General features: G+C 38.5%; 1 protein-coding gene across 1 annotated transcript; it reads right to left on the reverse strand.

Moving 5' to 3' along the window:
* Positions 1 to 669: 669 nt before the first annotated feature.
* Positions 670 to 8,384, reverse strand: LOC118042539 (uncharacterized). The gene is made up of 9 exons (XM_035050239.2): positions 8,209 to 8,384; positions 6,579 to 8,073; positions 6,114 to 6,471; positions 5,566 to 5,650; positions 4,846 to 4,902; positions 4,617 to 4,676; positions 4,306 to 4,524; positions 2,424 to 3,974; positions 670 to 1,552 (listed from the first exon to the last, which is right to left on the reverse strand). The coding sequence occupies exons 2-9, from the start codon at positions 7,990 to 7,992 to the stop codon at positions 1,016 to 1,018; spliced, it is 4,281 nt and encodes a 1,426-aa protein (XP_034906130.1). The 5' UTR covers positions 7,993 to 8,073; positions 8,209 to 8,384; the 3' UTR covers positions 670 to 1,015.
* Positions 8,385 to 15,613: the final 7,229 nt, after the last annotated feature.

Raw genomic sequence — 15,613 nt, forward strand, 5'->3', positions numbered from 1 at the left:
GCACTAACAAAATTATACTACGAATTTTGTTACCTGTTCTTTCTTATATGCTATTAATCTTCAAACGTGTATTCTCATTTAGTTTTTCAGACAATACCAGATGTTCGATATTTAGTGTCTGATATCCATAAACCAACTTATATGTCAACTACGACTAAACAATCTGCTACATTCAGAGAAATGCTCTGATATTTTTTTTTGCTTTCAAAGTGTAAATCCCAAGAGGCCCAAGCCATATTTATCGTGTTTTTAACAGTGCGGTAACGATTGCTTTTCAAATAATTTTTCGTGTTAAAATATATGCCAATAATATTTTTTCATTTTTTAAAAATTATTTTTGATATCAGTACATCAAAACAATCCAAAGAATACAAACCACACTCAATTTTAACAAAAACAAAAAATTAAAATTTTTAAAAATGCAGGTTAAACCATGTTCCCAAACATAGTTTAGAGTGGAAAATTTTCAGGGAAGCAATCCGGAAGGACCAAATCCTCAAATATATCAGCAACCTCTTTAAACAAACTTGCTCTTCGCAAGAGATGAAAGCAAGGGAATGGGCAACTCTACGTACTCATAGCACATTTCACAAGTTGCCACATGAATTAACACAACAGTTTTGCTACAAAATCATTACCTTTAGCATCACGCTTGCACAAAGCTGTCTCCACCTGAATTGGTATGCCGTAATTTACAAACAAAAAGGCATGTTCATGACCCTCCATATTAACACAAATTAATTTACTCATGCTATATATCAGAAAGTATTTACATAATAAATGGAAAGGGTCGAGAAGAAAACCCTCCTAGCTTTGTTAGCATGTCTAAGAAATCTCGACCCCTGAGATAAGTTAGCAAGGAAGATGGTAGATGCCAATCAAATTACTCTGCACTTGTAGTCCAGCTTTGACACCAGATTCTCACTAGTCAATTTGGTCAGCAAGTTCCACAAGGAACACAAATAGTTAGCCCAGGCTCATCAACTAACCGAGAGAATAATTGAAAACGCAGCAATCAACCAAACTTATCTTGATCGAGTCCGCCATTTTCAGTGGCTGTTCCAGTGCCCAATTTTGTATTTGTTCCAACATTTTCAGCAACTGTTCGAGTACCCAAATTTGTATTTGTTCGGCACATACGCTTCCTGGGTTTCCTCAGTGTTGAAACAGCTAGAGGACCCAGACTAAGTTGCTGTGCCATGTCAGAAACATTCTTCTGTGTTTCAACTTTTGTGATCGGTGTTGTCCTCTTGCACAATCTGTTGGGACGACAAGGAGATAAATTTTTGGCTGCAGGGCTGTCATTAATTGCACCCTTTTCATGCAGAGTCTTCATTCTTGGAGAGTCAAGAGCTGCACGTGAATCTAAACTTAACCAAGAACTACTTGTAGTCTCCTTCCCTAAGCTTGTCAGACTCAGGTGTAATAAAGGACTGCCCTTTCTAAGAATAGAAGGCTTGCCACGAGAATGAACAGGGCTCCTCAACTTCCATTGTTGATCACCATAATCTTCAGCATTTGTAACTTCTTCCACTGCAAAACTTTGAGCATCCTATGAACAAGTAATTAATGGGGAAGTTAGCCAAAATTTTAGAGCAACAGAGGATGGACAAAACCGCAAACAGAAAACATAAATCAACATCAGTCAACATGAGAACATAGTAATGGCCTCACTGCATTAGATTTAACCAAAAAACAGAGAGAAATGGTGAGAAAAAAGGGGGGCAACATGCCAAATGATATACTAGCTCAATGTTGAAACCAAAAATAAAAAGAAAAAATCAAGATAAAAAAATAAGCAAAAGTAGACCAGAGGTACATTAATCAAGTCATCAGTAAAATTGAGCTACAGCATGAAGCATTTGATATTTTCTGAAAAAAGGTGTCAGTGGTTAACTCGAGGGAATAAAAACTCCCAACAGGATGCAAATGCATGCTAGACATTAAGAAGAGAAGAGAAGAGATGTAAGGAAAGGCAACAGCAACAACAGTCAATGAGTTTGTGGGCGTGAATATGTCCTTGTTTGGTAAAACAAGATGACCTTGAAAGAGTTGAATGATGAAAAACATTCGCACAGCCAACCCAAATGGTAAAACATTTGAAGTTGGGATAAATCTATGCTTGTGGAGGGAAACTCGCTGAATGAGTTTCCTGAAGCCCACCATGCATTGGATCAGTGGAAAATTGGATGGTCCCACATCGGGCCTTCTCATCTAGTGGATGGAGGATAATGAGTTACCATCGGCAAATACAGCATTAATTAAAGGTTCTGAAAAGGATTAAAAGTGATAGTACTACATTATAAAACCAGGACTACTATCAAGTGACAAAGTATATGCGCTCAGCTGAAAAAATGCTACGCCTCTCCACTCTCAAAAGGAGCATAATATTGAGGGGGGGAAAAAGGAAAGAGAAAAAGCACCTTATCTTGCACCTCAGCAACTGGTTCACAACCTGCACCTTCTTCCCCATCAGAATCAGCCATCTCCTCACACTCAAAGTCTACATTTTCTTCAATTTCTTCATCTGAGTCACTCAGCTCTTCTTGCTCCATCACAATTTCTGGATGAGATTGGTCGCCAACATCATCCATGTTGCATGTGCTGGCATTATTGCTTTGTACAGGTGATGCATCAGCACCTGAAACAAGATTGCTATGAACCGTGGGATGTTCATTGTGCTGATTACGCGGGCTGTTTATTTTACAAGTTTCCATTCTCCTTCCAGACTTTGGTTCACTTGTTGTTGAGCTTGGTTGGTTATTTGCACCAACATCTTTACTTCTCTCAGATACCTCCTTTGCAGAATTAGAGCTTAGATGGATATCCAAGTCCAGGTCATTAGCTTTCTCATTAGAGCTAGAGTGTTTAGGGTCAACAGTAACTGGGATGTGATTGACAAATGACTTATTCTGGACCACACCAAAATGATTTTGAAATTGAGCAGATTCACCACTCAAACAAACAAATTGGTTTGGATTCGAGCATGCCATCACCAAGTTGTTATTTTCCTCATCAGTTCTTTGCAGAAGTGGGTGGAAGTCGATACTGCATGATGCTGAAGTGGAGTCCTTACTCTTCGAAGACTTGTTAAGACCATCAACAACATGGTTTGCTTGGAGGGGATTATGAAAGAGACTTAGATTCAACTGGGGTTGATTCCCTGAAAAGAAACTAAAAGAACTAGATGTGCCACTGCTGCAGCTCAAAGGGAAATATGGCAGACAGCCACCTTCTGGGGCCTGGAACAGTAATGGATGCATCTGAAGGTCAGAATCAGTGCCTCTTTCTTCAGCAGTACATGCATTGTGAACAACAGCAGATTGTTCTGGGTGTGAATTTGTGACATGGTCTGCTGCTTGATTAGTCTTATCCTTTCTTGAATCTACTGAACTGGGGGTTCTCAGATTTCCAATATGTGGAAGCTGAGCAGCAATATTGTTTTTTCCAGCATCACCAATCCGACTTCCCGAGGTAGATACTTTGATAGATGATCCACATTGGTTCCTTTCGAAAGCTGACTGAGAAATTACACGAACAGACCGTGGAAGATTCACAGGGGGCAAATCTGGTGCCAATCTCACTAAGCGCACACCATCAGTTTTACGACTCCGGTATGGCCGCAAATGTATTTGAGGCTTGGAGATACTCACTGACATATTAGAAATTTGATAGTTTGGTAGCATGGCATTAGGAGAGGGTTTAGCATGAGCAAGAGGATAATGGTAAGAGCTGGATCCATATGGAAGCCCATTCATGTTATCGATCCAGAGTTGGGGCTCTCCAGGCCTACAATTGTTTGGATGCTCTCTGGTATTTTGATCTTCTCTTGAAATTGTATCACTGGAAATGAGACCCGAGGAACCTGGCCTCCAATCAGATAAAAATGCCTGATGAACATAAGCTTCATTTACATTATCAACACAATCATCTCCGCTACTATTTCCTTTACCAGTTCTGTCAGCCTGATTGTCCTGCACCCAGTCAAAGCACTTAATGACATTAGGTAACACATTAAACTGTGAATCAATGAGACCAAGCTCAGCTAACTTATTAACTTATGAGCCAAGCCCAGCTGAGCCCTTTAACTTGATGTAACTGTGTAGCCAGGATGCCAGCTTGACATAAGTAGCATGCATGCTCAGGAAAAAAACCAAGGACACACCCAAAGTGTCAGTGAGATTTTCAAAGAGCCACCGTTCAGGCAAAATATGGTTTAATCCACCAAAATTCATATACAAAATTAGCTAAATCAAATGGATATTGAGCAACAAGGTAAGATGTAGATCCAGGATAATAGCATACTTCCTTGTCAGAAGCTGGTTTCCAATTTGATAATTCTGTGGTTCTTGACCGTTTCCTGGCTTCAGATATCCGCCTTTTCTCCTTTTTAGCAGCATCTTGCTTATATGACTTTTGAGTTCCAAGGGCAATCCGCAACTGCCGAGGTAATAAGGAAGGATCCCTATGTGGAACAACAAACTTCCATACAGACAACCAATCAAGTTTGTAAACCCTGAGTCCCTGGAGTGAGTGCGGTTACATTAAAAATCGGACAGCACAATCTAAAAACTGATCATCTGGAAAGGCATATGAAACATCCAGGATGATATTACCTCCTGAATGCGTTCTGTCTCTTCTGTAGTCAATGGGGAGGTTTTCATTCTCCGAACTGCCTGCATAAAGTAGATATTCAGTTCACTATAAATATAAACACCCGGTTAATTTTTGTTATAATCTAGTCTATATCCCTTATTGTGTTTCAAACTCAATGGTGTTAAGATTCTTCAACGAGCAGGGATACAACTGAGAATATCATTCATGCGCCTGGGCTCATGCAATTACCTTTATAGGATTTTCTGGTGCCTTAGAAGAACAACGATTTTTTTGCCTAACAAAAATCTGCAAAAAAAGCAGCAGCATTACAATGATGCTAAATATGATAATTGTTCATGTGATATTGACTTTAAAATTCAGAAAATTAAAGAACAACAGAGAGAATAACAACACATTTCTAGATCACCAAGAGACATGGCAATGCTACAGAAACCATTGACCAACTAGCATAGCAGAATGGGAACAACAGTTAAACACATGGATACACATAAGCGATCATAAAAAGAACCCCAGAAAACAGCATGTCAAATGTGGAAACAAGGCAGAAGAAAATAGCATGTACATATATTTAAGTACGCTGCAATGAGAACATACACCACATATTAGGTCATAATTAACCTATAACATCTTAAGCAAAGCTTGCTGCTTGAACAAGATATTGTTTGTAACCTTTTGGTTGCTGTAGCCCAAGCTTTTACAGCTGTATCAGGCAAAGGTCACCAGTCTAATTTCAAAACACGGATACAAGTGTCTAGATCAAAGGCATGCCGGAACAAAAAATAAGCATATTTGAGTTACCTATTACTGGCCAAAAGATACAGGACCCTATTTTCATTAGGATAAAGTGCATAAGTAATGTACAAAAAATGACACAAGTTTACAGTTTAATTCTGGCAGCAGTTACTAGAAGCAATAGTGTTTATAATAGGAATCTATGATGAAAACCACCTGATGCTTAGATTTGCATGGAAGAAAGCGCTGTTGAATTGCCTTCCAATCTGTATTATATTCCATGATCCCTAGTGCCAACAATCTGCATCAAAATCCATTAAAATTTAGAGCCTTGGCAATCATATCTTACCAGTCATAACTAAATGCTTTCAATTTAAATGGTAACATGGCAGACAGAACAATATTGTAACATGATACCAATGATTCAACATTCATAGCTTTTCAAAGAGCAAAATTAGATAATGCTTTTGATGAATTGAAGATACAAATCCTGGTTTTGAAGATTTTTCTCCCCCCGACATCATATATCCATAAACAGAATCTTACACCTCTCAAATTCTATGACCTTATTAGAAAATATAATCAGCCATCAAAATCTGAATGAATTGACTGTTGATGGTTCAAATACTCAAACTTCATGTTGTTTTCTTTCATCAAAAAGATTGATAAAAAAAAAAACTTTGGAAGATAATGCACCTATAAAGCTATCAGTTCGAAGAGTTGAAAGAGCAGATGAAAGAAACTGAAGAAAACATTCTACTCACTCGTCCTCTGAATCAGTAAAAAGGACCCGATTTGCGACAGCCGCAGGGGGTGGTTTATGTGGAAATAGTACTGGATTGAACAGTGGGAAAAATCGCTGAGCTAACTTGCTAATATCCTTTGGGACTAGTGCAACTGATTGCTTCTTGGTACTTTCAACAATGGAAGCAGCCAATGTCTTCTTGGGTGGTTGTTGACCAGTTGAGGATGTCACTCTATTGGCAGCAAGGGGCACGTTTCCTCTCATAACTTCATTCGCCTCCCCTAATAAGGGAGAATGTGGAAGGTAGAATAGCGGTTCCTTTTCATTCCATGTTTCAGAACTGGAATTCAGAAAACGCTGCCGATACTCCCGAACAGCTGTCAAAATTAATCAAAATAAATGTTAAAGCATGAATAGTTTAAATACAGCAAAAAGAATACAATTGCAAGAGAACAAAGCAGTAAATGTCTTCTGAACTACATACCATTGTAAACATCATCCATATATCTTCCAACTAAATTGAGCGGGGCTACATCCAGAATTGATACTATTGGACCATTTATGTAAGGACTCCAAGAAGAGCCTGCAATCTGTGCAGAACTCGTTTGCTCATTACATGCAAGCTCATCTCTTCTTTGTGGAACGGGGGTATTTTGAGAGACTGACATCTGCAAGTTTAGAACAGGGGGTGATTCGTAGGTGCACTGTGCTGGCCGAATATTGGGCAGTTCATCTGCCACAGATGAGCACATATATGGAGGACAAAAGCAATTACCAGGATATGGAACTCTTTTGCAGGCTATTACATTATCACGTTTGTGAAGCATCTCAAAAATCAATCCCTGAACCTGGGAGGAAAGGTGTTGCCGGGAAGAATCAAGAATGCAAAGAGAGAATACTTGAATAAGTAGCTGAGTATGTTCATGTATCAAACAATACAACTGGTTTATTTGCTGTGGAGTAAACCCATTTATTTTACCACCATCTTCTGCAGAAGACGCATAGCTAGGAGCAGGCTTAGGTGCCAAAGCTTTCTCATTGACAGCACTAAAAGGAGGAGCAAATCCATTAGGCAAAACTGGTAAAAGAGGGCGCAACGGCCTTTTTGACTGTTCTAAAAGCTTCTTCTTATATTGAGCAGAAGCCTTTTGACGTTTTTTCTGCCTAGTTTCCGGCCTTCGTCCACCTCTCTCATACTCAACTCTCTGACCCTCATCCCTTGCACCATTATCAACATCACTGTCAAGCAACTCCTCAAGTTCAATCTCAAAATCCGCATCATTATCCTCATCATCATCATCAACATTTTCATTTTCTTCATTAGCCTGACCATCCCCATCTCCACCAAGCAAAACGGCCGCAAGAAATTTCCTATACTCCACCTCATCATCAACATTCGGAAGATCATCCTCATCATCACTCTCTTGCAAAAACATCTCTAACTCATCAAGGGTAAAACTCGCAAGCGAATACCTAGCCCTTGTCCTCTTACAAATAGCATCTTCATCATCATCCAAATCCAACACAACCTTACTCACCCCGCTCTCCTTCTCCATCTCATTCCCATCTTCCACATTCGACCCAAAACCCAATTTCCTCCTCTTACCCCTCCTATCCTCACCACTCTCCCCTTCCTTTCCACTTCCCACCTCAACCCCACTTGCCATAACAACCTCCTCCCCATGATTCACATCTCCAACATCGTAATTTCGCACCTCACCACTCCTCACCTCCTTCACACCCTCCTCCAAACCTTCAACTTCAGAGCTCAAACTCGACGACGCCTCCGGCGAAGGCGTTCCCTTTAAAAAGGGATTAAAATCCATATCTTCCTCCTCGTCCTCTTCCTCATTCTCATTCGCTTTTAAATCACTCCCTTCAACATAAATCTCAGCCATAACCCCACCAACAGGCAACACTTCTTAACCTTAAAATAACAGCAAAAACGAATCCCAGACAGCAACTTTTCACTCAAAAACCTATTCACATCGAAAACCCAGAATCAATAAAGATTAATTAACATTTTAGAATTCGGAACTTCGATTTTTTTTTTCTATTATAAAAACTTAAAAACCCCAAATTTTGAGAGAGAAGACAGTGGAAAACGTTTTTACCTGGAAACAGAGTGGAGTATAAAATGGAAGAAATCGAAATCGCACAGACAGAGAGGAGTAATGGGGATTGAGGAGAAGGAAAGTTTGGATTTTTTTTACTTGTTAGAGAAATTGTGAGGAATGATGAAATTTTCTTTCAGACTTGCTGGTGTTATCTGATGAATGATTCAGGAAAGGGAAGATAGTAGAAAGGGACTGTTTGTTTGATTCTTCAATAAGTTATTTACTTAGCCCCTTACGTTTTATATGAATATCTGACTAGTCCCTTATTTGTTGATACTCTTCAACTTCGTCCCTTAACTAATCGATCTCTTATCCCTCCTTTTTTATAATTCATTTGGCTTTTATTTTTGTGGTCATGTAAATGAATGGCTGCAACTTGCAATGGATTTTTCTTTCTTTTTTTTTTTCATCGACAAAGTCTTATTAGATTTAATTTGATTTTTTTATGTATTATATTTTGCTCAATCACAATTTTTATTGCTCAAACTAAAAATTTTAAAATTTTTTTCTTCTTTTAATTGTGTTGTTGCTTAATATATTATTTAATTTTATTTTTTTTGTCAAAGTCAGGTGTGGCGACTTCCATTCATGCTTAATCGAAAAAACCTATAATTATAGAAAAAGTGAATGCTAATAAGTATACTCATCTTACGTAGAGAGCATAAGCAAGAACAAAATCTCAATGAGCTATTTAAAGATCTCATTTCTTCATCCTCTAAGTAAGAACTGAAAAAACTTTGTTTGAAGCTCTTAAAGAGGTTGATAATGATTACCATCTTTCTAGGATTCTCAAGAATCTTATAACAAGGACAAGTAAGAAATCTAAAGAGATTTGAAATACTTAGAATTTTATTATGTAATTCTCACCATGATTGTATTAATGCTTAGCCGATAATTATATACTGAGGTTACATATTATTGTAAAGAAAATATTATAGTAATCAAAATATTTATGGACAGAATATTTGTATTAATTCACAAGCATGATTTCAAGCTTGGTTGCTGTTGTAAATCATTGGCATATTTCATTCACGCTATTGCTGAAATTACTTGCAGATTTCATGCATCTGCAGATTTGGTAGCATCTTCCTTAATATGCCCCGGTAAAATTGAACTTCCATTGGCAAGTCTAATTTTGGCTTGTAAAAATTCAGTTCGTGTTCGAGACAGTGGCTTGGTTAATAAATCTGCAAGCTGGTCTTGAGTGTGGACGTGGCGCACTTGAAGAGTACCCTTCTGAACATGATCATACACAAAATGAAGATCAATTTGGATATGCTTCATTCTTGAGTGGTGAACCGGATTGAAAGTAAGGTGAGTTGCGCCAAGGTTATCACATAGTAGAGAGGGTGGCACTAGTAATGGAAATCCAAGTTCATGAAGAAGTGCAAGAAGCCATAAAGTTTTTAAAGCACCATTAGCAAGTGCGCGATATTCAGCTTCCATAAACGATCGAGCAACAGCCCTCTGTTTTTTCAAACTCAGGAGATAGGATTGCAGCCAAGAAACGTAATGTAAGCCGATTTGGACATGCGATCATCAACGTTGCCAGCCCAGTCAGCATCACTGTAAACTATTAAACATGGTGTAGCAGCTTTCTTGATGTGAATACCATGAAAAATCATGCTGGGAGAGAAATAAACCGGCGTAAGTGGGGATGACTTCAACTCTTAAGAAGAAGTGAAGTAAACCCATATCCTTCAAGGAAAACCGAGTACCAAGAGTAGTGATAACATGACCTACAAACTGAGTATCACTGCCTGTAATCACCAAATCATCAACATAAACAAGCACATAGCAGATAAGGGAGTCATGACGATAAATAAACAACGAGGAATCAGCTGTAGAATTCTAAAACCTAATTTGTAAAAGGGAAGATCGCAAGGCTGAATACCACGCCCTAGGAGCTTGTTTGAGACCATAGATAGCTTTCCTTAATCGGCATACATAATTAAGTTTGGACAAATCTTTAAAACCCGGAGGCTGCTGCATATACACAGTTTTCAGACAACATGCCATGTAAGAAAGCATTATTGACATCCATTTGTCTCAAGGACCATCCATTCATAACAGCAATGTTCAACATAGTTCTAATGGTTGCAGGTTTAACAACGGGGCTAAAGGTTTCTTTATAATCAATTCCAGGACATTGATTATAACCATTTGCAACAATTCTGGCTTTGAATTTATCAACCTAGCCATCTGCCTTTCATTTGATTAAAAAAAACCACTTACACCCTATGGGCTAGCAGTCTTTGGGAGGAGGGATTAAATCCCATGTACCATGGCTCATAAGGGCAGTTAATTCACTAGACATGGTTGCACGCCATTCAGGGTGAGACACGGCTTGGCTCACACAAGTTGGTTCCAAGGAGGGCGGAAGGGAATGCTTGGATACAGTGTTCAATTGTTTAGGTTTGAAGATATTATTCATCGATCGAGTGGTTATAGAGTGATTACAAGTTGGAATAGTGGGAATTTGTGTTGGGCATGACAAAAAGGAAGAAGATGCAGAGGCAATAGATGCAGGGAAAGCATGGGAATGTGAATGGAGATGCTCATGATGCAGATTATCAATTGACTCAGAAATAAAAGGAGAGAGAGATGGGTTAATACCTGGAGATGACACGGAGGAGGCAGCAACAGTGTCCAAACTCGTTAATGGCTCTCATGGTGGGGTGGAGATCGGCGAAGATATCGCAGGAACGAGAGGAGTAAGGGAAGGAATTTCAGGACATAAAACGGGTTTGAGAAACATATGGGTATATTCAGGCGGGCAGGTGTTTGATGGATGGCCGGGTGGGTTGATATTTGAACCTAGATTTTGAGTTTCATCAAACAGTACATGTTTGGACAAATAAATTCGAGCAGTTAAGGGTTCAATGCATTTTTAGGCATTTTGAGTTTGTGAATATCCTATAAAAACATAGGGAGTGGACTTAGGCTGTAATTTATGGGTGTTATATGGTTTAGTGAGAGGGTAGCATAAACATCCAAATTTTCATAATTTAAGGTAATTTGGTTGTTGAAAAAAAAGCACTTCAAATAGGGATTTGTTTTGAAGGAGAGGGGTGGGTTGATGATTTATGAGATAAGCAGCAGTTTGAAATGCATGAGGCCAATAAGAGAGAGATAAGGAGGCATCATGAAGCAAGGTAAGACCTGTTTCGACAAGATAACGATGGCGTCTTTCAGTAACACCATTTTGTTGGGGAGTGTGGGGAGCAATAATGTAATGACTTATACCATGATTGGACAAGTAAGTTTTCAAACTTAGAAATTCACCATCATTATTGGAGTACAAGGCTTTGACGGTGGACTAAAATCGTTTTTCCAACAGTATTTTGAATTGGAGAAAGATGCTGGATACCTGAGATTTTGCAGACATTGGATAAAACCACATATATTTAGTATAATAGTCCACAAAAAGAAGATAATACCGTGCATCACAAATTCCAGTAATGTGAGCAAGACCCCAAACATCAATGTATACAATGTCAAGTGGAGAGTGACTTTGAAAACTTGTAGAACCAAAAAGTTGTTTATGCGCTTTCTTTGTGGAACAAGAAGTACATAAAGATGAAAAAAAAAAAATTTGTGGAAACAGGAAGGGATAATTGATTGACAAGATGTTGAACAAGTTTAATTGAAGGGTGTCCAAGACGTTTATGCCACCCATCAAGTGAAGTCTGTTCGTGCACATAAGCAACTTTTTTTGGAGTGGGAGAAGCCACCAAGGAGTTTGGAAACTTGTATACGCCATTCTCACACACACCTCTTAGGTATTGCCCCCGTGGTTAGTCCTTCACAAGAAAAAACAAATGGATGAAGTTCAAGAAAAACATTATTATGTTTAGTGAAGTGATGAATTGAAATGAGATTCTCGTGAATATGAGGAACACATAAAGTATCATGTAAATGAAAAGTTTTGGTAGGTGTGGATAAAGCTAAGGAACCAATATGTGTAACTGCCAAACCTGTACCATCACCAAGAAGGACCTAATCAATGCCGTCATATTCAGAGTGAATAGATAGGTTTTGGAGATCACCCGTGATGTTATGAGAGGCTGCAGAATCAATTAACCATTTATTATCTTGAGTATCTGAGGATCCAGCATAATTAACACTCATTGGAGAGGATTGAAGTTTCAAGCAAATCTTGGTTGTATGACCCAATTGATCACAATATTGACATTTTGGTTGGAAGTGTCGATTTGGATTGGAGCTGCCTGAATTATTATTGTTGCGTTGGCGGTCTCTGAATGAACCATTTGAGGAATGATTTTGTCCTGGTTGGCGAAAGAAACCATTTCCTTTGTTGCCTCCTCTGTTTTGTTGAGATACAAAGGAGACAGTTTCCTTGTTGGCAAAGCAGGGCCGGTAAAGTTTGCAGCAGCCACGAGCTACTATGTAGCAGCCTCCATCCTCCTCAAGTAACTCTTATGCCCAATAAGCATATCATGGAGTAGCAATCTCACAAAATTCTTGACCTAACCCATGGAGGACATAGAGGGTTAAGTCATCATCAGAGATGGGGTGATCAATAAGTGCAATTTCATCAGCCAATTTCATCAATTTGAAGATACTCTGAAATCAATCGATTTCCACGCTGAATCAAGGTTAGTTCTTCCTTGAGTTGCATTGCCCTTGTACGCGTTTTGCTTGCATACAGTGTTGATAATTTTTTCCATGCCTCGTGTGAGGTTTTGGTTGTGGCAATGATAGGCGTGATGGAGGGTGAAGTAGATGCAAGAATGGCGCTGAGAATCAGATTGTCTTGCCTTACCTACCAGTTTTTTTTTTGCTATAGACTATGGAGTACCATTTGAGAGAGGGCACTGAGATTCTCCATTAACATAGTCCAAGAGATCATAGCTGATTAGAAAAGCCTCAAATTGTGCTCGCCATTGAGGGAAGGATGAGGGTGTGAGTTTCTCATTGATTTGAGTGGTGTTGTTGAAAACAACAAGGGAAAGTTCAGGAGAGGAGATAGGCTGATTTGTGGAAGACATGGGGATCAAATTCTTGTTAGAGAAATGATGCTCTGATACCATAAAGAGATTTGAAATACTTAGAACTTTACTGTGTAATTCTCAACATGATTGTATTGATGCTTAGCCGATATTATATACTGAGGTTATATATTCTTGTAAAGGAAAGATTATAGTAATCAAAATATTTATGTACAGAATATTTGTATTAATTAACAAGCATGATTTCAGGTTTGGTTGCTGCTGTAGATCTTTGGCAGATTTCATTCACGCTATTGCTGAAATTACTTGCAGATTTCATGCATCTGCAGGTTTGGTATCATCTTCCTTAATAATATCATGGATGAGCTCAATCGTCATCTCAGTTAAAATCCATTTGTAAAATGTTTCTTTATGAAGTCTAAATTATTCAAGTTTTCCTCCGATTTTATGTAAGTTCTCATCATCAAGCTTGTGATCATCGGTGGCGGTGCAGCTTGTTACACTTCTGGAACAAGGTTCAGCTAGCCGTTAGAAGTCAACTTGCTTCCCCTGGTGTCTTTAGGAGACAAACTTATGCCATCGGAGAGAGTTTCTGAGGTTGGAAATGCAGAGTCCTGTCTTCAATTCTGAGGCCAAGAAACATCAGCTGGTTTCTTCGAACTGGGCACTGCAACTTGAAATGAAATATGCGAAACTGGGGGAAGACATACTGAAGAACTTTCGATGGTTCAAACTCGGGAGGAAGTTTGGAAAGTTCCCTGCCATGTGTTAACACCACACACTCCAATCATGCCTACTGTGTGAAGCAAAGGAGCGATTAGGAAACTAAGATACCTGAAGCAACAAGGCAGATGACTCAGACAACACTAGCTAAGATTTTGGAGAAAAGTTAGGTGATGAAGATGAAAAACTATTAGGTGATGAAGGTGTTTCATTAGCATCAAATTCTAGCCTAAATGGTAATGCCACTGATAAGGAAAGACCACCTATATAAGCCGCAAACAATGGATCAAGATCAAGCAAATCATTCTTTGAAAACTGCATGGAGACAACTTCAAATCCTGATTCATCAAAACAAATCTGTCACTTAAATGAATAAGATTTGTCAAATAAATGTGAAGATTATGCAAGGATAGCTAGTGCCCTTTGTAAAAATTTAACGTGAGACCACCTGTGTTGGACAATATTGATTCGCTACTCAAGTTGGCGTCAAGTCCTTCACTGTTTTCCCAGAAGAACAACATTAACCTATGTTCATTGTAGGTGGATACACGTCGTTCATCATTAAGAGATGTGCCATGACATGGACTTATTATCAATGAGCAAATGAGAATGGACATGGCCTAATGATTACTGCAAAAATTAAAATATCAACCTGCATTCTGTCTTGACTAGTGAGTGATTCCATGACCCTTTTCCCATGTATAAAGACACGCGAATTTAGTTTTTCTAAGCTTAGCTCTTACAATATACAAAACCAACCTCACGTGGAAAGGTAACCTGAATGCTTGTCTGTAATGAGATTTTGTGTCAAGGAAAATGAAGCTAAAAACCTTGGATACCTATCCTCATAATTTTGAAATGTGGCCAGCTTCTAAATTTATTGTGATGAAGAGACTAATCAATCCCTCAAAGGCTGAAATTCTTTGTGATCAAGGGAGAAGAAACAAGGGCAGGTTGGCATGATAAATTTAGGGTTCCTCAGTTACTTAATAGCCTTTAATCTGTCATCTTTGTGATTTATGAAAGGTGTGCTTGTGAAGAGAAATGAGTCATGCTCAGTATTGATTAGTCTCACATGATGTCTGGTTCATGTTTTTCCCAGCTACCAAACGGGGAAATTTTAAGGTTCAAGTAACTTGTCCTTTTTATTTGTTTTATTTTCTCCCCCATCCAGTAATATGATGAATCAAGTTTTATGAATGCTCACCTTCACAAGACTTGGACGTTTTTTATTAGAAGATTTCATAGGTTCGAATCCTCCCACGAATAAGGATTTACAAGTTAGGAGATGACAACCCTCTCTTCATATTTCAAAACCCATTAACCCGGGTTACGGTTTGACTCAGCCTGACAAATTAATCTAGTAAATTGTAATTTGATGCCTAATCTGGGTTGATTTTCAATTTGAATGAGTTTTAACATTGACCCAATTAAATTTGATTAACTTCACAAGTTGATCTGCAATTAAATCGATCTTGTCAAACTCAATCCAAACTCATACGGATTAAAATCAAGGAACTTTAAAAAAATTAAAATGATAGCATTTTGAATAAAATTAATGGACCCAGCAAACTAATGACTACTACCCTTTTCCAGCTCAGATCCCAGACCGAATGACAAAAAAACATTAAAATAAAAAAAATGGTCATAAACGACACCAGCAGAAATTCCCAGTGCGTGATATGATTTTTCTCATTGCAATTTGG

The sequence above is a fragment of the Populus alba genome, chromosome 11 (assembly GCF_005239225.2).
Source record: "Populus alba chromosome 11, ASM523922v2, whole genome shotgun sequence".
Taxonomy (NCBI): domain Eukaryota; kingdom Viridiplantae; phylum Streptophyta; class Magnoliopsida; order Malpighiales; family Salicaceae; genus Populus; species Populus alba.